We start from the raw sequence: 25,272 nt of genomic DNA, 5'->3' as shown, positions 1-25,272 counted from the left end.
CTTGGCCATTATGTAAAAACCAAGGAAAAATGACTTCTGGAGACACTGATTGCTTCTTTGCTTTAAAGAGCCTCCTCAGAATGTAGAATGGCCGTTCAGCCAAGAATATGGCTCACACCATATATTCTGTCATCCTGCAGACAGAGCGGGGCAGCGGAAATTGAATCTATTAGCAGGATGTCTTTATGTGTGAAGATTTCTTGCTGTTCTGTGAATGCTTATTTGCTTATTTATTCATAGATGCACAAAGTACTTTTCTTTCATTCTGTTTCCAAATTATAGCCCCAAAGTAACAAGCATTTAGTACTGATGTGCTAAGGAAGACAGATGAACACTGACCCTCAATTAAACATTAATAAATATGTTGTAGTGGTATCAAAAAATGCATTTACTTGGTCCAAAATGGAATGAGATGATGGTTAGCATTTTTATTGCGGAGGTCCTACGAGTAAGGCATGTTAGATCTGTAAATAGAATACATTGGCTCAATTAGGACCTATCATTTAATGTCTCATTTTGCTTATCACGTGATAATGTCTTCTGCGGTCTACTTTGCATTTGTTTGTTTTTACTATTCAGCTGTATTTACAAAATGCCACCGAAATTTCTAGAACGATTGCTGCTCTATCAGTCAGAGGGTCAGCAGCCCGCCTTTATTCAGCACCTGCTGTGCTCTGGCTTCAAATCCTGAGCTGCAAACTGACATCAGATGAGCGATGTGGACAGAAAGCTCGCAGAGGTTTGAAAGAGAGAAAAGACCAAGAAAGTGAGTTGTGTTTCCCTCAACCAAGGGGCCACATAGAACAATGGGAGAGATCTTCTTAAACACCCAGCAGGATTCATATGAATAAAGGGATATGATAGTCACAAACACAGCATTTAGTAATGCCATGGTTATCTATTTATCCATCTATACATATTTTAATAAAGATTTATTTATTTATTTATTTATGAGAGAGAGTGAGCACATGAGCCGGGGAGTGGCAGGGGTAGAGGAAGAGAGGGTCTCAGGCAGACTCCCTGCTGAGTGCAGAGCCCGGCATGGAACCCAATCTCACTACCCTCAGACCATGACCCGAGTGGAAACCAAGAGTCAGACACCCAACTGACTGAGCCATTCAGGCACCCACCCCTTTATTTTTTAAAATAATAATTAAAAAATAAATATTAAAAAATTATTATTAAAAATACAATTTAAAATATTTTTATTTATTTATTTTATATATAGAGAGAGACACACAGCAAGAGAGGGAACATAAGCAGGGGGAGTGGGAGAGGGAGAAGCAGGTTCCCTGCTGAGCAGGGAGCCTGATGTTGGGCTCCATTCCAGGATGCAGGGATCATGACCTGAGCCGAAGGCAGACACTTAACCAACTGAGCCACCAAGGTGCCCCTAAAAACACAAATTTAAAAATAATAAAATTTTTTCCACTTACAGAAAAGTTGTGAGTCTGGTACAAAGAAGTCGAATATCTCCCTCGCTCTGATTCCCCAAGCAGATACCACAGATCCATTGTCACTCTCCCCTTCCGAGCCGCTGAGCCTAAGCTGCAGACATGATGCCCTCTCAGGCCTGCATATGCCCTTGGCTATCCCCCTAAAGAAGGACAATCACAGGCCACCAATTTGCAGCACTGATACGCTGCTCCCATCCGGTCTATGGACCCTGCGCATTTCGACAGCGTTGCCGCCGTTCTTCCTTTCTTCTTTCTGGTTCAGTCAAGGTTCACCCATTGCATGCAGGAATGTTTCTTTAGTCTACTCTGATTTGGGATGATTCTCAACACCCAAGTCTTTTCTGTCCTTGGAAGTTGTAAGGAATGTAGGCCTTCCATTTTGTCAGATGACTTTCAACCCGGATCCACTGATGTCGCCTCATGATGAGGTCCAGGTCATGCTGCCCTGACAAGAACGTTATGGAAATCGAACGGAGTACTTCTTGATGTATCTCGCTCGATGTCACACAAGGTAGATCTGTCATGCCGCCGCTGCTGATGGTAGCCTTGACCATCTGGTTGTGCTGGTGCTTTCCCCGTCTCTCCACCACAAAATTACCATTTGTCCTTTGCAAATTGATTCGTGTCTTGTGGGGAGATAATGTAAGATTCCACTGCACCTAACCAAACCTCCATTCCTTTTTTTTTCCCTTCAAATTTTTATTTAAATTCTAGTCAGTTAACATAGAGTGTAATACTGGTCTCAGGAGTAGAATTTAGTGACTCACACTTACATACAACACCCAGTTCTCATCACAAATGACTTCCTTCATGCCCATCACCCATTTAGCCCATCCCCTGCCTGCCTCCCTCCGATCTTCTTTATTAGTTGGCATTTTATTAGCGTGGATTATGGGTTCGTATTCTAGTCAGTGGATTATACTTCATTAACAGGATGACTCTTTTGATTCTCAAATGATCCAAGATTGCATCTGAGGGAGCTCCTTTTATTTTATGGACTTGTATTCAATGGCCATGTCTCCGTCAGTCCTTGAGCATGTCCTCATTTTTGGGTACAAGATATTCAGAGTCTGGCCCATCTTCAGGTCTACAGTGAGCTGTTTCTCCAAAGGGCTCTGGTTCCTTTCACAGAGTTTGGTGTTTGGAAACCAGGTCTGTGTGCTGGGTATGCTCACTGCTACTGGGGATCATTGCTTCCAGGTTTTCTTGGTGGGTAAAGACAGAAAATTTACATACGTTCAAACATAGACACATCCATAACTCTTTCCACGGGCCACCAAGACTGGGATCACTTGGACCTCTGTCTTTGTCCATTCCTGGTGTTCCATCTGTCAGAGAATATCTGAAATCCTGTCACCGCCCACCAGCCCCGTTTCACTTGTAGGTCCGGGGAACTGCAGTAACCGTGCAGCTGGTCTCAGGCCTTCTGCTCTCAGTGGTCTCACCCCAGGGAAGCCCCCAGCTTAGCCCGTTAGGCAAGAGTCAGTCATATCACTCCACTGCTCAAAACCCTCCAGGGTCTCCCCTCACCCACCAGGTCAACAGACCGTCCAGAAGACCAAGCCTACTCCAACCCCCACTCACCTTCAGTAGCTGCCTCAGGGCCTTTGCCCTGGTTGGGAGTGCCCTCTGCCTGCAATATTGAATTAACGAACAGGGGCACACGTTGGAGGACTAGGAGAATGCACCCTCATGCTGGGCAGAAGTGATGTCAGCGTGTGAGGTGAAACCCCAGGTAGCTGAGAGCCATTTGAGGAACAGGGATAGGAGGCCATTTAGAGACTGGGGACAATAAACCCTCACATGTGCAGTGACTGTCCTGGTGCACCTTTCCAGTCATAAAACGGAAATAACTTTCGAGGTCATCCTTTCAAAGGTGAGTGGCAATGCAGAGCACAGTGAATCACAAATATTTCCTGGGATAATTCGTATTTCCTCCAAAACTCATTGTGAATGTGATGTTCCACCTCACATTGACCGTTTCCAGGGTTTGGTTTGCTGGGTGGGCTTGAGGTGCCCAAGGGCCTTTCCCCGGCCCTTGGGAGGGTCCTGTTTAGAATCTGGCAGGGTGGGGCAGAGGGAGGCCAGGCTGGTGTCTAGCGGCTTCGCCAACACTCCAAGGCCATGACCTCAAGGCCCTGCTAACATTAGCCAACCCTTCGGACACATGATGTGTGCGGGGTCTGGCGCTACACGCTTTGCAGTAGATTATCTCATTTAATCCTCAGGAAACCTTGGGACACAGATATTATTATTAGCCCTGATTCCACAGATTAGCAAACTAACCTGTAGAAAGGTTAAGTAGCTGGAAGGTCAGCTAGGAAGCAGCGGGGCAGAGACGCAGACTCGGGCTTTGTCCCCATTCCTACGTAACAGTGTCTCGACACGCTTTACCACCCGTTCTGAAAGCACAAAGATGTTATTCTAAAGCATGTGATGTAAGAATGTATGGCTTTTCATGGCGGTTTGATTTTATGGAGCACGGATTAAGTAGATAACTAGGTAGTAAAATTAATGGGTTAAAATTTAAAAAATGAACTAACATGAAATAAGATTATATTTTTTAAAAAGATGTTTGAAGCTCGGTGTAAGGGAAGAGGTGTGTTTTGGCGTTATTCTGGAAGAACTGCCAGACCAGACTTCACTGTGTGTTGTAGGTGTGTGTCTGGATTAGTGCCAGCTCTCACTCTGATGAAGGTGGCACAGACTGAGAACCCTTGGCTGTTACCTGTGACTTGGTCTTCGAGTCAGTAAATGACCCTTTCTGGTGCTATAAGAATGAATCCTTGGAAAATTCTCTTGGCATGTTCCTGGCTGTTGGTCCCAGTGAATATGGCAAGTTAATGGAGAAGGTGGTTGCTGCCCACCACGCCCAAGGCTGTGTGTTTTAGGAGGAGGCCAGCAGGAGGGAACCGTCATGTCGAGGGCTGCACTCGTATTAGCAGTGACCTCTGCGGGTGAAGACAAAAAGTTTTGTCCAAAGTGTTTAAAAAATATATATATTTTATTTATTTTATGGAGAAAGAGAGAGCGAGCGAGCGAGTAGGCAGAGCAGTAAGCAGAGAGAGGGAGAAAACAGGCTCCCTGCTGAGCAGAGAGCCTGATATGGGACTCGATCTCGGACTCCCAGATCATGACCTGAGCTGAAGACAGACGGTTAAGCATCTGAGCCATCCAGGCATCCCTCCAAAGTGTTTTAAAAATGACAAGCTTCTTGGGGGCACTTGGTGGCTCAGTCAGTTGAGCATCTGACTCTTGATTTCGGCTCAGGTCATGATCTCAGGGTCCTGGGATTGAGCTCCGTGTCTAGCTCCGTGCTCAGCACAGAGTCTGCTTGGGATTCTCACTCTCAGTCTCCCTCCACCCCTGTCCTTGTGTGCTCTCTCCATCTCTCTCTCTCTCTCATGCTCATGCTTGCATGCTCTCTCTCAAATAAATACATCTTTGAAAAAAAATAGCAAGCCTGTTAGAGACAGTGTTTTAATTTAAAATTAGGTCTTATAGAAAAGGCCTACTTGGAAAATGGTCTGTAGGGCATAGAAACATACAGGAGTGTGATCTAGGGTAGAGCTTCCAAGTATCTTCTCACCACCGCACACACAGAGGATAACATTTGCATTGCACACCAGGGTAGGCGGTAGGCGTTCATGCCAGGGTGGCCGCTTGAGATCTTGGGGGCCCCCAAGGCCCACCTACTGCCCAAATGTGGAGCCCATCAAAATTTCTGCCCCTCGCCTGGCAAGGACCAGTTGGAGGGAAGATCTGATGAATGATATTTTTAAACCCAGTCCTCATATTTCTGCAAAAATAGTTTTATGGGAGCCTTTCCCATTCTTTAGGTGTTTGGTTATGAAGATGAATTCTTATTGGAGGGGATTCCAATTTTTCGAAGTTTACTTTATTAGAGAAGAATTGTTTTACAGTGATTCTGTGTTTGTCCCTCGTCCTAGGGAAAATTCAGTTCATTAAAAAAATTATAGGACCCATAACAGAGGTGGATATATGATCATCTGTAACATAGAACAGGAACATTGCTTTTATTATTTTAATAATTGCAACTGGTTCTAGCCTGATGGGCAGTTTCTAAGGAAATGTTCTTAAAATCCAAGCTTGGGCACTAACATTTTCAACTGAAGACATGGAACTCATCAAAATTAGTAACTTTTCCCCCAAGTGAAGACCATGATTTTAAAAATAATTAATATGTATCCTCTTAGCATAACAAATAACATGGTGGACAAGGGAAGTTAGAGAGGAGAAGGGAGTTGGGGGAAATTGGAAGGGGAGGTGAACCGTGAGAGACTGTGGACTCTGAAAAACAATCTGAGGGTTTTGAAGGGGCGGGGTGTGGGAGGTTGGGAGAACCAGGTGGTGGGTATTAGAGAGGGCATGGATTGCACGGAGCACTGGGTGTGGTGCAAAAATAATGAATACTGTTATGCTGAAAAAAATAAATAAATTAAAATAAAAAAATAAAATTTAATCTTGAAAAAAAATATGTATCCTCTTACAGACCACGATAGAAATACATGAACTGTATATTTTTTACGATATTATGTTAGTCACCATACAGTACTTCATTAGCTTTTGATGTAATGCTCCATGATTCATTATTTGTGTATAGTACCCAGTGCTCCTTGCAATATGTGCCCTCCTTAATACCTACCACGAGGCTCACCCATCCCCCTACCCTTCCCCCCCAACCTCTCTGAAACCCTCAGTTTGATTCCCGGAGTCATAGTCTCCCATGGTTCCTCTCCCCCTCTGATTTCCACCTCCTTCATCTTCCCCTTCCTTTTCCTAATGTCCTCCATGCTATTCCTTATGTTCCACAAATAGGTGAAACCATGTGATAATTATCTTTCTCTGCTTGACTTATTTCACTCAGCATAATCGCCTCTGGTTCCATCCATGCTGATGCAAATGTGGGTACGCATCCTTTCTGATGCCTGAGTAATACTCCATTGTGTACATGAGCCACATCTTCTTTATCCATTGGTCCGTTGAAGGGCATCTTGGCTCTTTCCACAGTTTGGCGACTGTGGCCATTGCTGCTATAAACATTGGGGTACAGATGGCCCTTCTTTTCACTACATCTGTATCTTTAGGGTAAATACCCAGTAGTGCAATTGCTGGGTCATAGGGTATCTCTATTTTTAATTTCTTGAGGAATCTCCACACTGTTTTCCAAAGTGGCTGCACCAACTTGCACTCCACCAACCGTGTAAGAGGGTTCCCCTTTCTCGACATCATTGCCAACACACATTGTTTCCTGCCTTGTTAATTTTTGCCATTCTAACTGGTGTAAGGTGGTATCTCCATGTGGTTTTGATTTGAATCTCCCTGATGGCTAATGATGAACATTTTTTCATGTGTCTGTTAGCCATTTGTATGTCTTTTTTGGAGAGGTGTCTGTTCATGTCTTCTGCTCATTTTTGGACTTGATTATGTATTTTTTGGGTGTTGAGTTTAAGAAGTTCTTTATAGACCTTGGATACCAGCCCTTTATCTGTAATGTCAATTGCAAATATCTTCTCCCATTCTGTGGGTTGCCTTTTGGTTTTGGTCAACTAATCTTTGACAAAGCAGGAAAAAGTATCCAATGGAAAACAGACAGTCCTTTCAATAAACGGTGCGGGGGAAATTGGGGAGCTATGTGTAGGAGAATGAAACTCAACCATTCTCTTACACCACACACAAAGGTAAACTCTAAATGGATGAAAGACCTCAGTGTGCGACAGGAATCTATCAACATCCGAGAGGAGACCATAGGCAGGAACCTCTTCGACATCAGAAACAATCAATAAACTGTGCATTCTAACACCAGGAAGAATAAAAATCAGGGAGACTGCGCCCTCGGTAAGAAGATTTTTCAAAGCAGCAGCTGAGAGACAGCGGTGGCAGCTGTGAACGCAGGGGCTGTCATGTTAGGTCATTAGGATGAACGCGGTGGGGGGCAGGGTTCTGGGATGCCGGGTTCCCCATCTCAAGTGTCACAGCTCTTGACTCCTCTCTTTCACATTCTGGGTTTCCAGCCGAGGCGTTAAGACACCGGCTGGAGGAGCTGGACACAGAGAGGAGCAGCCTGCACTTCCAGCTCCCGTCGAGGCAGCCGGCGCTCTGCAGCCTGCTGGGCCACCTGCACGCCCAGGTCCAAGCCGCCGAGCACCGCAGGGCCGCTCCGCCGTGAGTACTCACCCTTGCCCCTGCTTTCCTCTCCTGGCTCCCACGTGGTGAAGAGCGGGGCTTGACACAGCCAGGGAGACCCCCAGTCACTTTTTCCTGGGATGTGCCCTTTGGTTGGTTGGTTGGGCAGGTGGGGGCTCCTTCCCGAGTGAGCGCCTGGTGTGGGTCCCGCTCCCCTGTGAAGCCGTTTCTGCTCATGGACAGGGAGAGACCCTCCCGGAGGGTCGGGGTGCCAAGCTTGCCCTGGGAAGCCGAGCTTCTCAGAAGGTGGGGTGCATTCGCTCTTGTTAGGAGCTGCCTGGGAAGCCTGCAGGATCTGCAGGTGGTCGTCTCTGCCTGAAGGCCGAGAGCACTTGCTCCTCCTGACTTGCTTCCTGCTTCTGATCACTGTTGGCTGTTCCTGCTACACAGGGGTCCCCGGGGACTGCTGGTTTGCAGGCACGATGGAGCTCTCTAATGCAAGTGGCTGTCAATCCTGGCTGCTTGTTTGAATCACCTGGAGAGGTTTTAAATGTCCAGCTTCCACCCACAGGACCAGATCAGGCTCTCTGGGGGTGGGTCCCAGGCACTGGCACATCTGGAAAGTCTGGGGACCCTGCTCTCATCCACCTGCTTGTTGCCTCTCTTCCGGGTAAAAGCGTGCAAGAGAAGGCGTTTGTGACCCACGCCAGCGGCCTCGTCACAGGTCAGGCCTGCTTTTGCTTAGGTTTAAACATGGCCACAGCAATTACATTTTACTTCCAACTTCTTCTGAACCCCGAAAATTGCAAGATCGATTGTCTGGCTTATTCCTGTTAAGTGTGCATGGCGTCATTCCTTCCGTCTGCCTTGGTGCTCCCCTACAGCCTGTCTTAACAGCGATGCCGATTGTTGTCGCCTATTCTCGCCCTGCAGTTTGCTGGTAGCTCATAGCTGCGTGCCGGACCCTTGGCAGGTGCTTCCTTAGAAATATTTGTTGAGTGAACTTCTTCTGGGCTTCTTGAAGGGCAGATGGATTGCACCTCTCTGTTTCTATTCATTTTTTTATCCGGCATTGAAGTATCCTCATTTCCTCTCCATTTCTCGCACGGAGTCCTTCCCAACTAGACTCTCTACTGAATTCTTTCTTTCTCCTGTTCTTTGGGGTCCTTCATTCCCGTCTTGGGTCGTGGTTAGCATCTGCCAATGTGTTGTGTTACAAAATAAATAAAGGTGTTTTAACTATTTAAAACACAATAAATGTGTTTCTATTTATTTAACAACGCTCGCATAATGGTTACCAAGGGCTTTAGAAACTAACTACTTTTCTTTTCATTTTTATTGTGATAAAGTATATGTAACATATAATTTGCCATTTCAACCATTTTTAAGTGTACAGGTTGGAGACACAATAGCTTTGTGCCGCTATCACCGCAATGCATTTTTAGAACTCTCGTCCTCTTCCCAAACTGACATTCTGTCCTTACTAAACATGCGCTCCCCATTTGCCATCCTGTCCCCAGCCCTGGGCTACCACCATTCTACATTCTGTCCCTTTGATTTTTTGACTCTTCTCGGGATCTCGTATAAATGGCATCACACAATATTTGTCTTTATTTCACTGACCATAATGTCCCCAAGTTCCATCCACATCATGCCGTGGGTCAGAATTTTCTTCCTTCAGAGGCTGAGTACTGGGACGCCTGGGTGGCTCAGTTGGTTAAGCGGCTGCCTTCGGCTCAGGTCATGATCCCAGCGTCCTGGGATCGAGTCCCGCATTGGGCTCCTTGCTTGGCAGAGAGCCTGCTTCTCCCTCTGCCTCTGCCTGCCACTCTGTCTGCCTGTGCTTGCTCTCGCTTCTCTCTCTATGACAAATAAATAAAATCTTTTAAAAAAAAATTAAAAAAAAAAAAGAAGGCTGAGTACTATTTCATTGTGAGGAGGGACCACATTTTGCTTACCTATTCTTCCTACGATGGACAGGAAGGAACTCATTTAATCCTCAAGACAATTCTAGGAGGTAGAAGTACTATATATAATCTACATGGAGGTCACCATCATTGTCATCTGTATTTATATTTGTACTCGGTCCAGGAGAGGTTAAGGGGCTCATGCAGAACCCCCAGCAGGTGGGTGCCAAGCTCAGACACAGGGCTGGTGGTCTGGCGTGAGTCCCGGCTTGGAACTCGCTTGCTGAGCTGCCTGAGTCAGAGCTGGCAAAGGCTTTTCAATGACTATCTCTTTAACCTACATATGATTTGAATGGAAAGTGATGCTTTCGTTATGATCTTGGCTGAGTTTCTCATGGAACGCAGTGAACATAGTATCACCAATTGTTACTCAGGTTACACTATCTGACATTCCTTCTATCTGACTGTGTCTTATGAAGAAGGCAGCTTCATAGAGTTCAACTTTACATAAAAGTATAGGCCTTTATTAACCATTTATTAAGCCAATATAAGCTGTCGGCTTCCCTTGTTAACTGTTATCCCCTTATCATTTTCCCTAAGGGATTACCTGCATGCTGTACTTTTTAGTTCTTGTCCACTTTTGGGGTGAATGGGATCTGACCTCTATGATCTGATTTCTGACCTGATTTTCATCTGTCCTCTGATTTCCATCTCTATCACTGTTGCAGTCAGCAGTGATTTTCTGTTAGATTTAAAGGGCATTTTTCAATTCTTATTCTGCTCTGTATCACTGCATTGTCTGGAATTTTCAATCACATTCCCTCCTTAGACTCTCTCCCCTGGGCTTTCATGACTCATCCTTTCCTGGTCTTCTTGCTATCTTGCTGGCTGTTCTTTTCAATCTCTTGTGAGCTCCTTTTCCTCTCCCTGTCTCCTTGATATGCATGTTCCTCTGTCTTCTGTTCTAGCCCGTCCTGTCTCTCACTATATATAGTGACATGAAATACTCCCTTGCTTCAGGTACTATTAACATTCTAATTTCCCTCACTTTTCTGTCCTTAGCCCTGATCCCTATCCAGGGTTCCAACCTACCGTTCGGGTTTTAATGAGCATCTCCCTAACTTTGACAAGTTTACTATTTCTTTATCTTTATTTTATCCTAAAAAATGTACTGTCTTTTTTTCCTTGCCTTTACTAAATTTATCTTTAAACTATTTATTAGATTTACTGTCCTTCTCCCCTGTCAGCCCCTTCTAATATATCTCCAATCTCCGTGACTTACGTCACTGACCCAGTTCCCCAGGCGGGAACTCTGAGACATACATGACGCCTCCTTTTGCCTCACTTCCAACTTCATTGTTGATCCTACTGTCTGACCTTATCTCATTCCCACTCACTTTGCTCACTCATGTCACTCAGAGTTTGTTTGTTTCTTTCTAGAAAGAGAGAGTGTGGCACAGGTACAAGTGTTGTGGGCAGGGCAGAGGGAGAGAGAGAACCTTAGGCAGTCTCTGTGCTCAGCCTGGAGCCCAACTTCGGGCTTGATCTCGCAAACCTGGGATCATGACTTGAGCTGAAATCAAGAGTTGGGTGCTCAGCTGACGGAGCCACCAGGGGCTCCTCAGATTTTCTCATCTAGATTACTGCAATGGTCCCCTTGCTGGTGCTCCTGATTCCAGTATCATTGTCTCCCACCCTCCTCAGAACCACAGATGGTAATAATTGTGCATGTCCAATGGCTCTCAGCATCTTCCAGATGAGATCTGTACTGATTAATTAGCATGATGTTCAAAGCTTTTCCAGTCCAGCTCCTGCCCTGCTTCTCAGTAGCCCAGAGTCTAAGCAGCCATCACCAACCCTTGCAGTCCCCACACACTGAAGTGTTAGAAGTCACCCGCATGCTGTAATGTGTCTGAATTCTGTGATCTTGTACATGGCCCACTGTGACCGCCTCTTGCTCATTCTTCGAGACTCAGCTCAGCTGCCGTCCTTGTGAAACCTTGTCCTGAAATCACACCATCTCCCCCCTTGAATGACTGGAGCACCTTCAATGACTTCACCCCTGCCTTGGTCTCCAATAAATCAGTCTGTGTCTTGGACTATCAGTCTGCTCTTCAGACAGTGAGCTCAAGGACAAGACCGTGTTTGTATTTACCCTTTTATTCCTGGAGACTAGAACAGTGGCTGATCCCAAATACGTATTCCATAAATATTCACTGACTGAATGAATATGGTCGTATATGTGATATCTATTGAGAGAGAGAGAGAGAGAGAGAGAGAGAGCGCGAACCTGCACTCTAACGTGGCTCAATTTCCCTAGAGAAAATGCTCCTTCTGCCTTTTTTCTGATGCCTCCGGCAAGGACTTCTACAGTTCTTCTTGATAGAACCGCGGATTACAGGTCGGGAGCCCGAGTTCTGGTCCGATTTCTCTACTAATCGGCTATGTAGGACCTGGTATAGTTTCTTAACTTCTCCACACTTCACTCTCCTCATCAGAAAATGAGGGGTTTGAATGAGATCACTATTTTTCAAACTTTAGTGATATATGTATAATTGTGGCTTTTCTTTGCTAAAATACCTGTCCTATTATTGATGCAATTAGATAATAGTGACTCAAAATCAACTTCTTAAATTTTTCTAATGGATACGAACAGAATTATGTAGTTCACAATAATCTTCAGAAAGTTGCCTTTCAGTGTGCCAGCTGCCCATCTAGGCTGTCATCAGCGGGGTCACCTGGACTCATGGATTTCCCCCAACCCGAGGGCTGTGGCTGCAGTTCTCACAGAGGCCACCAGGGGGCCATGGGCCGGAGCTAAAGCTCACATGGCCTGGAGCCAGACCAAAAAAAAAAAAAAATTCTCGCAGGCCTGAGGCTCTCTTTGAGTCAAGGAGGAAACAGGGATAAGTTCCAAAGAATGATACTTTTCCTACAGAAGTGAAATAGTTGTATTGACATGGGAAACTTCCAGTACTAATGAATAATACAAATGAGTGCCTCCTGGGGATTCCTATAACCACTCTGTATGACAGAGTATGTATGTCCAGTGTCTGTAACCTTTGTCTTGTTGGTTGTCGCTACCGTGCTCATGGGCTCTGGCATGCCCGTTGTCTGTGGCAGTCAGGTGTGGGTTCTCCAGACGACAGCCTAGGCCCTCCACACTGCCCAGATCCTGATGTGAAATGCAACCACCCCTTTTCAGATCTCACTCCGCCTCTTTCTGTAGGCCCTCTTGCACCATGGGCACACTTTTGGGAAGATAACTGCCTGATTCGTGGGAAGTGCACCTATCTCTGTCACACTGAATGGTGGGCGCTCAGGCCGCCCCTTTGCAGACCCTCTCGGCCTTGCCATGGCTCTCCAGCTTCTTTGTCCCTGCTGAGGGCCTCCTCATCCATCTGAAAGTCTGTTGCAACAGATACTTCATGCCCCGTGTCCCAGTCCCTTGGCCTCTCCCCGATTTCCGCTCCAGCCACGGACATTCCTGTCCACCTTAGGCACCCAACAGGTATATGTACCACGGGGCTTTCTCCGAAGCTTGTGAGAACCAGAAGTGGGTAATGGCCCTGAAGGCCATGGTCAAGCCCTGGGGTGGGAGTTGGAGGATAAATATGCCAGCCTACCCAGCCTCTAGGGGGCAGTTCTGAGGTACGTTCCACCTGTTTTTTTCCAGATGGTTCCTGGCAGACTTAAGCCCCAGTTGCCCCGTGGTGATCAGCTCAATAATGTGCCCTTTATTGACCTTTCCTGCTTCTCAATCCCTCACTCGTAGTTTCTTGGGTCACTTCTCCAGAAAACAGCCCAAACTCAGATCCTTGTCTCAGACTTTGTATTAAAATAAAAGAGTTATTTTTGTCTTTCTCCTAAGAAAGAGGTTTGGCTGACTACCACACAGACGACTGATCATTTTCTCATTAATAGCTTGCATTTCTCTGACTATATATCCTATGTATTTTCTTTTCTTTTTTTTTTTTAAGATTTTATTTATTTATTTGACAGAGAGGGAGATCACAAGTAGGTAGAGCAGCAGGCAGAGAGAGAGAGGGGGAGGCAGGCTCCCCACTGAGCAGAGAGCCCGATTCGGGACTTGATCCCAGGACCTGAGATCATGATCTGAACTGAAGGCAGAGACTTAACCCACTGAGCCATCCAGGCGCCCCAATCCTATGTATTTTCCCGTTGGAATATGCACCTTAAAATTGGTCACACTTACACCTTAAAATGTGTGTATGTGGGGCGGAGGGGTGTGTGTGTGCAAAATGTCCTTTATCAAAGACTTTTGCCCAGTGATAACTTAAAACACAAGTAGACAAAATACAACAATGTTTAAAAACAGAGACAGACAATGGTTTTCCATGGGGCTTATCAAGGCAGAGCTGTGGCTTGCCTGTCCAAATATTGCCTGCTCACTTACTTCCTTTCAGGTGGGAGCAGTTGGTGATGCTTCTGGACTGAGTCATTTTTCCTCTGGCCAGCTCTTCCTCTGTTCCCTTTGAACCCCGTGATTCTTTATTGTCGTTTAGTTGTCATAGTTGTCATGTTGGGACCCTCCCACTGCCACTTCCAGTCGGCGACGAGAGAAGAATTAGGCACAAACAAGTCAGCTGCAAAAGACTGGGAGCAGGGGAGAACAGTAGAAAAGGACGGCTGCCAGGAGCAACTCCACAGTCTCACTTTTATTAGATAGAGAACAATAGCCAACAGAAGGACTGATGAAGGTCAAACGTTAGTTTAGTCAGTCTTGCAGGCAAGCAAGGAGGAGGGTAAGGTTTACATTCAAAGGACTCATCTAACTAACAACGAGCATTTCTGGGAAGAGAAAAGGAGCGACAACGAAAAAGGGAAGCAGGCGGTTTTCGTTCCATCCTGAGCTGACCTGGCGTTCCTGGGTGCTCGGCTTCCCTGAAGCAGGCGGCGTTCCGCCCTGGGCAGGCCAGGCGTTCCCAGCTGCCCGGCTTCGATGAAGGGGCGGCCTTCTGCCCTGAGCGAGCTGGGCATTCCCAGCTGCCCAGCTTCTCGGTCGTATATCGTCCTTCTCCCCAAAGACCTGTTGCCAGTATATGTATTTCTTAAGGCCGTATCTAAATGTGCCTACTAGTAAAGCACATTTACTAGTGCTAACTAGTAAATCCTCCAGGATTTGTTACTTTGTTTAAGTAACAAATTGTTCCGAGGGGCAGCAGCATCCCACCATGGAATTCAGAGACAGCCAGCTCGACGTTCACCGCCTGGCATGGAGAGACACTGCATAAGACGAGAAAGTGACCGTTTAACCCATTTTAACCGGAGGTAGAATTTGAGGTGCCTACGTCGTGGTAGGATGTAACGATGGTCGTTGTCCCCGAAGCACAGCAGGGCGTGTTTCTGAACCTGACCCCTTGTGCTCACCTCAAGATGGGAACAGAGGAGGAAAGCAGGTGGGGTGAGCCATAGAGGACTCCTCAGAGGTTGTTCTAGAATTAGTGGATTGTGAGTGACCTCTTCCACAGAAAGGTCCCCCATGCCATCCTCTTGGCTCATATTTCCCTGAAGTCTGTCCTGAAGCTGGTGGTGCCAGGCATCACTGCTTATAACCGACATTATAACCCAAGTAAATGTATATGTGTTTATGTACATAGAAGTATAAATGTTTATAACTGACATTAAAACCCAGGGAAATATTGACGTGCCCCTCTTGTGGGGCAGTCATTTCTCTGAGTGGCGTAAGACTCTATAAAACAATACTGCTTCGTTTCCTAGGGAACATGACCTCCCCTCTAGTCCCCTTACGCTTCCGACCCACAATCACAGACAGGCACAAAGGCAGAACCGTGAAGTCATCGGTGTTATACCCAGCATTTTTACAGGACTCGTCCTACCACGGTGGCCTTGATCACGTATGACACTTTGTTGGATGAGGGAGCTGTTTCTAGACTTAAGCCGCACTTCTGCGATTCTGTGATGGGCCCAAAACCACTTCTTTCTCACCACCTTCCCAAAGAGGGGGCACTGTCTGGCATCTCCTCGGCCCTGTCGTGTTCTCACTCCACGGGCTTCTGTAGGCCCCTCTCGGAGCGGGAGGAGGGCGCTGGCAGGCCCTGGGGCCCCGGGTGTTGCTAGGGAGGAGGCAGCCCTATGGGTTCATCTTAGGCACACACTCATTAACCACTTGGCTCTGGAAACGTCGATGCCCAGAGTGCGTTTCCTTCTTTCCCCAGTAATACTGAACAGCGGCATGCTCACAAAAGTCCCATGGTGTGCGGGGTCCTTGAGATGAGGAGTGTTCTTGCTGCTTTCAGTGCTGTAGGATCCCATTTTACAGATTCTTCCCTCTTTCCGTGGTTGGGGGAAAAGACAAAAATAGAAAGGCCAGGGTATTTCCAGCACTGTGCAGCCCCAGACGGGGGCCTGCGTGAGACTGGGAGGCCGAGGGCAGTGTGTTCGAGGCTCCGAGTCCCCGTGGGCACCCAGGGCTGTTCTAACATTCCAACGCTCGTGTTTTTAATTCTGGCCCCTGAGGGATTTGCTTGTTTTACATACTGATTAGTTTATAGCAGCAATGCTAATTTGTACTGACATTAGGGATTACACACTGAGAATTATTAAATATAAAGGGAACAGCAAATAGCATGGCAGAAGGAAGAGGGAGCATGACTCAGAGGACCGAGCGACGGAAACCTGTCCCCTGCGTCATTGCTGAGCCGCGGTGTGTCCTGGGGCCACCACTCAGCCATCTGTGGATGGCTTTCTACACCCCGAGTCACAGTGTGTGAGGAGAGAAGAGTTTTGGTTAATCGCTAGGGCTTTTCTTATGGATTAAGTAATGAATGTGATTAACAATAATATGGAGAATTCCCAGTTCCCCACCTGTAGCTCCTCGGTAGCTAATTTCCAATTCTATGTTGATTTCCTTCAATGACTCCCAGCCCGACCCAGATGGTATCTATTTAGGAAATTCAGGAAACTCTTAATATTTGCATAAGCAAAGCAAATGGGGAAATAAATTAGTGTAAAGAAATGATCCAATGCAACAGAAAGCTGAATGTAAATGACTTCCGGATTTTCTAGGCCACGGACTCATTTAACCACTCAACAAATATGGGCTAAGCCCCTACTGAGTGCATAGCTCAGTCTCTCCCTTCCCAAGGCTCTCAGTCTGGAGAGAGTGTCTGTGTGACAGGCCGAGGCTCTGGAGCCCAGAGGGGGAGGCACGTTCCCTTCCTACTGACGGCCATAGCCGATGCTGGTTTTGTTCCAGACGCTTCCTCTTCTGATACGTGTGAAGATCCCCAGAGACATTTTCTCTTTAGTCATCATTACCCTGGGTAGGACGTCGTGTCCACTGGACAGGCACACAGAGCTCACGTTCCTGATGCAAACATGGACACACAAGGGGTGACAAACAGCGAGCCCCTGGAGGTCAGAGGGTCCCTCATACTGGAGGGGGGGCCCACACAGTAGGTGCGCCGTGCTCATTTGTCAAATAAACTGGTAATGACCCCCCACCCCCCTTCAGCCACACCGGGAAGGCATCAACATCCTTCTTCATTTTAAAAACGAGGAAGGTAAGTTCAGAGAGCATTATTAAGTCCAAGGACACGTAGCTAAAGAAAGGCAGGGCTGGGGCCCAAACCATGGTCACCTCCCTCCCCGCGCTGACTCCTCCCTGTCATTCCCCAATGGCTCGGCTCCATAGGGAGCAAGGGGCTTTAATCCGTGGCTGTGGGAGGCACGGAACTAGAAGCCAGGAGGAAACAGAAGTTTATAATCTTGCTGAGAGCCCAAATGGCGTAGGGTGTCCAGGAAAGGGCAGGGAAGGGAGGATCAGCGGGACACATCTCTGACGTCTCAGCTGTGCTGCTGGTTCTCTGGGTGACCGAGAGCAAGTCCCTGAATCTCCCGGCCACTGCTTCCTCAGTGACAAAACTGTCATAATAATATGGGCCTCTCAGGTCTGCCATGAGAAGCGAGTGTGCTAAAAATGATCGTGTCTGGGGCACAGAAAATTCTCCAATCATCCTTGTTTATTATCATCAGTTTAGGCATTTTTATTACAACTCCTACTGGGATTTGCCGTTACGCACACGAATCAGAGAGTCCCAGGTCTTAAAATAAATGTCTAAATTGCATGGTCTGTTACAATAAGTAAGTGGTTTTCGAGAATATTCAGAGAATCCGAATCTGTGTCAGGCCCAGGAACACAAGCAAGCTTCCCTTTTCTGTAGGGGCTGCTTTCCGGCTAAGAAGAGCTGAGGGGACATAGTTTCTACTGTTGTTTCTAAAACTAGTAGGGCTGCTTCCCTGCCGTGCTTGGTTGGCTTGCTCGGTGTAAATGCCACATTAAGATTTAGGAAGTGGGAGACTCACTCCCACCTTGGGACTCCGGTAATTGCTTTGGGCTCGGGTTGAGCATTTGTCCTTTGCCTTGTATTTTCCTTGTGCTGTATTTGGCCCCTCCCTGCTCTGCGCAGGAACCGAGCCTTGTTTACTGCTGGGTCCCTAGCAGAGGGCACCATCGATGGGGCGCATCGTAGGTGGGCGTGATAGTGTTTTCTTTTTCTAAATGAATCAATGAAATGGGGTACAAGTGAAAGGAGATGAACAGAGCACAAACACATGTTAAGATCAGTTACTCATTTCCTCCCTCCCTCCCTTCCTTCCTTCCTTCTTCCAGAATCCTGAATATGGCAGACACACAACATTATGTTACTTTCAGGTGTACAACTCAGTGATTTGACAAGTTTGTACAGTAGGCTGTGTTCACTGCAGTGTAGTTCTCATCTGTCCTGTCAGGTGGCTGGTACGATATCCTCGACCATGTCCTTTATGCTGTGCTTTTTATTCTGTGACTTACTTATTCCATGACCAGGAGGCTGTTCCTCCTTCTCTCCTTTGTCCATTTTGCCCAACACCCCACCCCTCCCCTCTGGCAACCATCAGTTCATTCTTATTGTATTCATAGGTCCGATGCTGCTTTTGGTTTATTCATTCACTGGGTGTTTACCCAGAGAAAAGGAGAATACTAACTCAGAAAGATATATGTACCCCCGTGTTTATTGCAGCATTATTTACGATAGCCAAGCAACCTAAGTGTCCATAAATAGACAAATGGATAAGAAAATGTGGTACGCCTGAGCGCGCGCGCGCACACACACACACACACACACACACACAGGGGAATATTAGGCAACCATAAAAAAGAATGGCATTGTGCCATTTGGGACAGTAGATGGACATGGAGGGTATTATGCTAAATGAAATAAGTTAGACTGAGAAAGACAAATACTGTACAATTCTACTCATAAATGGAAATTAAAAAAAAAGTTGCCCATTTTCTTTTCTGAGAAACGTGGAGGGAGTGAGACCCTTTGTGAATGTACAAATAAGAGCACGCAGCTTCATGCTCTGGTCTGGTGAGCCCCGACATCCATGCACGCGGCAGCCCAGTTCCAGCTGTCTGTGAGGAGATCCCGGTGGCAGGGGAGGGGACAGGCCAGAAGCTACAGACACCTACTTGGCCGTGGATCATTAACATATGATATGTGATTTGTTTCAAATGCAGACATGCCTATTTTATCCAAGGGCTATAGTAGTTTGGCTATGTGAAATTATTTAAGTGAATAGTATAGCTACCTAGTGTAGGTGGCAGAAAGCATTTCCATTATAATATTGGAAATAATATATGCTCACTAAGAAGACTTAGAAAAACAGAGATTTGCCGAAAGAAGTAATTCTACCACCTAGAGGGAAGAGCTGGTAACATTTTGATCCATCAAAATTTTTTAAACACAATTTTTTTTTTTACAATAGTTGTTTCAGAGTATACCTATTATTGTCGTAGCTGGTTGAAAAAATAGAAATAGAGATCACTTAGCAATGGAGAATAACAATAGAGATCAGTGGCTACATCTTTGGTGACCTGATTTTAGTGGCTGCATAACCTTCCTGTGTGTGGCTGTGCCATGATTTACAGCTCTGGTCCTCATTTGGGACCACGATTGTGTGTTTTCAGTTTGGGGCTACTAAGAAAAACTGTGGTATTTTTGTAGCTAACCTCTGTGCCCATCTTTAAGGACAAATTTGTCATCCTTTAAGGGTAAATGTCCACAAGACCCCTGCAGAGCCTAGAGCTTGGCCTGCATTTCCCCAGCATTGCTTTGGCCAAATGTGCCGACTCCCTGCAAGAATAAGACACAGCCAGGTCTTAAGTGGGTTTTGACAGTCTTTTAGCAAACGCTTTCTGAGAAGCTGTGACCCAAGCATCTGTGAATTAGTCATGACCTCTTTTTAATCCCCACAGCCAAGATCAGCCCCTGGCATTTGGTTGTGTCCGGATGATTGAGGCAGTGCTGTCCGGTAAAATACAGTGCAAACCACAGACATGATTTCATCCAGTAGCCGCACTAAATAGAAGGAAGAAGAAACAGGTGAAATTAATTTAACAAGTCTGCTTAATGTAACCCAATACATTGAAAATATTGTCTTTCCAACATGTAACGGACATAAAAAATACTGAGATATTTTATGCTCTTTGTTTTCATTCGAAGTCTTTAAAATCTGGTGTGTATCTTGCACTTTCAGCACATCTAGAGCACATGTGGCTACGGGCCACGAGGCTGGACAGCGCAGGCCTAAAAATAGCAGTTCAGCTCTGTGGAAAAGTGAAAGCCCCAACAGATCTTAATTAAAACAGAAACGTAAGTTAGGGACCTTATCCGTGCGGCCCGCCTGAGGATGAGAACAGCCGGTGGCCACTTTGTGAAATTTCTTTCTCTTAATATTTTTTAAAAAGATTTTATTTCTTTATTTGAGAGAGAGAAAGAGAGGCAGAGAGCCAAGCAGGAGTGGGGTGGGGAGGGGGAGAGGCAGAGGGAGAAACAGAGTCCCTGCTGAGCAGGGAGCCTGACCTGGGGCTCGAACCTGGGACTCTGCAGGCCACCCAGGCACTCTTCTCTTAACATTTTCGTAGCTCTGAGGATTTCAGTTTCTCCACATCTGTACCCATATGCACGTTTTACTTTAAGGGCCTGCGGTGAGGACGCCCACGCCCTACCCAGGGAGGAGCCGAAGCTGTTGGAACCCAGCGCTCAGGACAGCCTGCGTGTGTCCGTCACCAGACGAGACTGGCTTCTTCAGGAGAAGCAGCAGTTGCAGGTAAGCAGGTGAAGAACCTTCAGGAACTAGGCCAGCGTTTTTCTTACCCATGGAAGCCAAATGCAGCAGGGGAGGGGTCTTTGCTCGGCTCAGGGGTAGCAATTAGAGCTTTGGCCGTCCACCTGTGAAGTACGAAAGGGGGAGCTGGGTGGAGGTCGCTGGAGGGCTTGTAGGAATCTCATTACACACAGGGGTTGAAAGCTCGTTGCTGTTTGTGCCTGTTTTCGATATTCCTCGTTACCTTTCGAATATGCTTTCCTTGTCTGCCAGGCCAATTTGTCACCTCTTATCATTTTGACCTTTTACGAGGTTCTTTGGAAAGGCAGGAAGAAATCTGTGCTGTGAAAAACCTTAATGGAAGATTGCATAGAGTTGAAGTGTAAGTAGCAGTTGTTAGGGGCAGAGTTTTAAGTGTGGACTGGGCAAGGCTTGCGGGTCTGGGAAAAACTGGTAGACATCTCCTGGGAGCTCCAGGTTGGCCCAAAGCAGCGGGTGAAATTTGGTGGAAACCAGTCAGGGGCTAGAAGTCCAGGTGCAGCACCGAGTTAAAGGCAGGAGGCCATTGGGTGCTCTGGAAGTTGAGGGGGGCCCCTCCCCCAGATGCAGGGATCCTTGAAGCTGGGTCCATACCAGCTGGAGCCTGGAGGCTTGGGAGCAGGAATGGGGAACAACAAGGGAGCTCGGTTGAAGGCAACGTGATTTCCAGAAAGAGCATAGGTCTTTAACACCCAAGTGAAAATCTTGGTTTAAATTCTAAACAATGGCATGCATTTAGACTGGTTTATGGGGCTTGAACGAGTTGGTGGACTGCCCTCCCATCCTTACTTCCTCATGCAGAGTATTTTATTATCTGAGTTTCCACCCAAGTCCCCACAACAGCAAGGTGGCAAAGGGAGGCAAAAGTCATCACAATTGGAAAATATTCTCCAGTACACTTTTATATATTCAGTGAGTATCATCATAAAAGTTTGTGATGTGATGTATGGCTTTTGGGAGTGAATGGTCAAGAAAGAATTCTTGAGATGTCTGCAATGCAAAAAAGATGGTTTTATTTAAGCACAGGGACAGGACCTGTGGGCAGAAGGAAGTGCACTGGGTTTGAAGAGGGACTGATTATATACTTTCAAGTTGGAGGGGTTAGGGATAGTGTAAGTCTCTAAGGAATTGGGAAGCAAGGTTTCCAGGACCTTGAGAGGTCATTTACTACTATGTACTAAACTCTTAGTCAGGAGCCTTTCAGAGGTATATCAGTAGGCCATATGTTTCAAAGATGATTGTTAACATATATCTTGGGGGGGGTGTAGGTAGAGAGATAAAGAAAGTTTCCAAAGGGATTTTTCTGGGTTAAAGACTTGCAGGATCCTGGAAGTTGGGCTAATGTCAAGCTAAGGTTGCCTTTTGCCTCCAGCAAAGTATTCACACTGACGAAGTTGAGTTCTTGGGGGAAGGTCACCCTGCCGGTCTCAAGTACTTGTCAGTGGGCTGCAAAGGAAATTGGATGATTTTTTCTACATTTCTTTTGCTTTTGTTCTCCACATCAGTTTGGGTAGCTGAAAATGGGAAGTCTGGTTTTGGTTTTGAACGATATTTGCCAGTTAAAGGTCCGCATCATTCCTGAGGATGTCAGAGTGGACAGGAAGTAAGTCCAGCCTGGGATCTTTCGTGTTTGAGGGGGATGTTCTCGGCAGAACTCTGGGGAAAGGTGGGTATTCATTATTCAGCAGGTATTTGAATGCCTCCCCTGTGCCAGATATTGTTTAAAAGGCCAAGGATTTCTGTGAAGTTGATGTTCTAGTAGGGGTGGGCATGGGGAGCTAGATGAGAAATGACAAACACAATTAATACCTAAATTATCACTTTCCTATGTTGTAGGGCAGTAGGAGCCAAAGGCATAGGCTTAGATCAACTCCTTGTGCATTGAGATGGAAGCCGAGGGAAGAGCCACGCGAAGGCCTGCAGTGGGGATGTGCCCCATACATTTGGAGGGCATTCAGCAGGCCAGGGTGGGGGAAAATAGTAGAGGAGAAGGTCAGGGAGAATAGGGGTCTTGGAGGGCCTTGCACACTTTAGTAAGCACTCGGGCTTCTCTGTGTTTGGGCTGTGGAGCCATGTTAAGCAGTGAAGTAGCATGATCTGACCACATTTTAAAGACTCACTTTGACTTCTGTGTTAAGAATAGGATATAGGGCCCCTGTGGAAGAGAAAAACACGGTGGGTGTTCACAACATTAAAAATAGAATGACCACGCCATGAAGCAATTCCACTTCTGGGTATACGCCTATAGGAACTGAGATTGAGCCCTCAGAGAAGTGTCCCAAACAGCATTATGCACAAAAGCCAAAAGGAGAAAGCAACCCACGTGCCCGTCTGTAGATGAATGGATGAACCAAATGTGGTCCATCCATACAATGGCGTATTACACCGACTTAATAAGGAAGGCAGTTGTGACAGGTGGTGCAACGTGGATGAACCTTGAGGATGCCATGCTGAGCGAAATAAGCCAGTCACAGAAGGGCAAATACTATGGTTCTGTTGACATGAGGTTCCTAGAGATTCCTAGAGACAGAAAGTGGAATGGCAGTTGCCAGGACCTGGGGGAAGGAGGGGTCACGAGGAACAGGAGTTTCATGGAGACAGAGGTTTGGTTTATAAGACGGAGAGGTCTTGGACGGTTGTTGGTGGTGGTGTTGTGTGGCAGTGTGGGTGTGCTTAATGCCATGGAACTGGCCTTACAAATGGTTAAGATGGTGAATTTTGTGGTATGTGTATTTACCACAGTTATAAAGAAAGAAAGGAGAGAATGGGATGTGGGCAGAGGTGGAGGTGGGGAAACAGTGCCGATGATATCGTAATGTTGGGCCTATGGGAGACCTATTATCTTCTTCCTGGAGTGTCTCAGGGCTGGATGTTCAGCCTCTCCTCAGTCTCTATCCCCCACCCCCTATGGAAGTGGGGTCAGGAGGTAGAAGTTGGAGGTGATCTGTACTTTGGGTTTGAGAGCCCATAGATAAGAGATGGGGAGACCCCCGGGATTGAGCTCTGCTCTTGTCAGCCAGAAACCAATGCACAGGGCTCGGGAGTGTGGGGATTGAAAGAATCTCATTTTAAATTCAGAATCCTAAGGGCAGTGAGATGATCATCTGCTCCTACACCGCGCACACAATGGGCGTTCACTAACCTGCTGCTTGCTTTATTCTCTGGCCTCAAGACTGGATGATATTCTATAGATTCTTCAGATTTTGGTTTGCTGGATTAGTAGAAATGGAATTTATTTAATATTTTTATGAGCTGTACACGGCACGACACTGTCTGCCGCGTCCCATTGCTCTTTCGATCTTGTAGACTTAGGAAACTGTGATTTTCGTCTTTCTCTACACACTGCATTTTCATGTTTGGGGACAGACCAACCGAGGATTATTTGCTTTTCTTTGTCAGCTCATGACCTGCGTTCCCTGGTTGGCTTGTACCCCAAGCACAGGGTGTTTTCTCCCTATGTTCCAGGTCTTCTGCCTGCAAACGAAGTAAGTCATTTATGTATTTGCTTGGTTCTTCCAAGTCAGATCCCTGGCTCACCCCCCATAGTTATTTAGTACTTGGGAGGGAACGTTTTTCCTTATGCTAGCTCATCAGAAATACAAAGCTGGCGTGGTTTTTCCACTCCAGCAAACCTCCAAAAATCTGCCTGCCTCCGAAGGGAACTTCACGGCGCTTGTGCACGTGGCTGGCTCTCACTTAAAGGGCTCATTACCAGCAGAGCCGTCTGCCACGCGGAGGGTTCCTTTATGTAACCTGGTTTCTCCGTTCTCTGCAGAAAGAGATCGAAGCTCTCCAAGCAAGAATGTCCGTGCTGGAAGCAAAAGACCAGCAGCTGAGAAGGGACATAGAAGAGCAGGAGCTTCTCCTCCGATGGGAGGACTGTGACCTGCCCGCTCTGGTGTGCGGGCTGTCCCCGGGCGAGCTGCGGGAAGTCAGCGAGGCCTTGCGGGACACGCTGGCCTTCGCCAGCCAGATTCCCCTCCGTGCAGAACCGCCTGAAACTCTCACGAGGTATTGATTTCCTAACTGAATTGGGATCGCTCACCTCTTTGACCGGTTCACGGGACTGATGTTACTGGCTGTCCCTGGGCCACAAATATTTTCCCAGCAGGGCTCTGGTGTCTCAGTGGAAGCGCCATCGTTATTTTGAGCCAGAATGTTTGTCCTTGGGTGGGCAGTCCTGAGTGTTGGGAGATATATTATATCCTGGCCACCCAGCCTACCCAATGCCTGTATACCTCTCCATTCTACTATGCACACCCCCATTTCCAGTTCCTTCCCAGGGGCACCTTCTCTCCCTTTGAGATCTGTTGCAGCTCCATTGGCTAGAGTTTCTGACACCAGCCTTGCTGAGGACTACCATCTGGGAACAGGGGAGCCACCTCTCGCTGATGGAGGGGCTGAGCCATCGGGGGCATACTCAGTCACTCACCGTGTGTCCATCAGGAAGAGTGAACGATTAAGAAGAATAGCGAGCATTTTTTGAGTGCTTACTCTTTGCCAGGCACTATGCTAAGCCTTATGAGTTGCTTCTCTTATATTTATTTTATAGATGAAGAAAAGAAAGTTTAAGAAGGTTCATAATTTGC

At 46.7% G+C, this 25,272-nt stretch overlaps 1 protein-coding gene across 1 annotated transcript in view; it reads left to right on the top strand.

Moving 5' to 3' along the window:
* DISC1 (DISC1 scaffold protein) overlaps nt 1-25,272 on the top strand; it is a 312,576-nt gene that overhangs the window by 46,416 nt on the left and 240,888 nt on the right. The window contains exons 3-5 of the mRNA XM_044236813.1: nt 7,493-7,643; nt 20,518-20,647; nt 24,459-24,694. Of these exons, the coding sequence (XP_044092748.1) occupies nt 7,493-7,643; nt 20,518-20,647; nt 24,459-24,694 (517 nt within the window). The remainder of the gene's footprint in view (nt 1-7,492; nt 7,644-20,517; nt 20,648-24,458; nt 24,695-25,272) is intronic.

This window comes from Neovison vison, chromosome 2 (genome assembly GCF_020171115.1).
Source record: "Neovison vison isolate M4711 chromosome 2, ASM_NN_V1, whole genome shotgun sequence".
Taxonomy (NCBI): domain Eukaryota; kingdom Metazoa; phylum Chordata; class Mammalia; order Carnivora; family Mustelidae; genus Neogale; species Neogale vison.
Note: the sequence above shows the minus strand (reverse complement) of the source record. Positions and strands in the feature narration are given on the sequence as shown.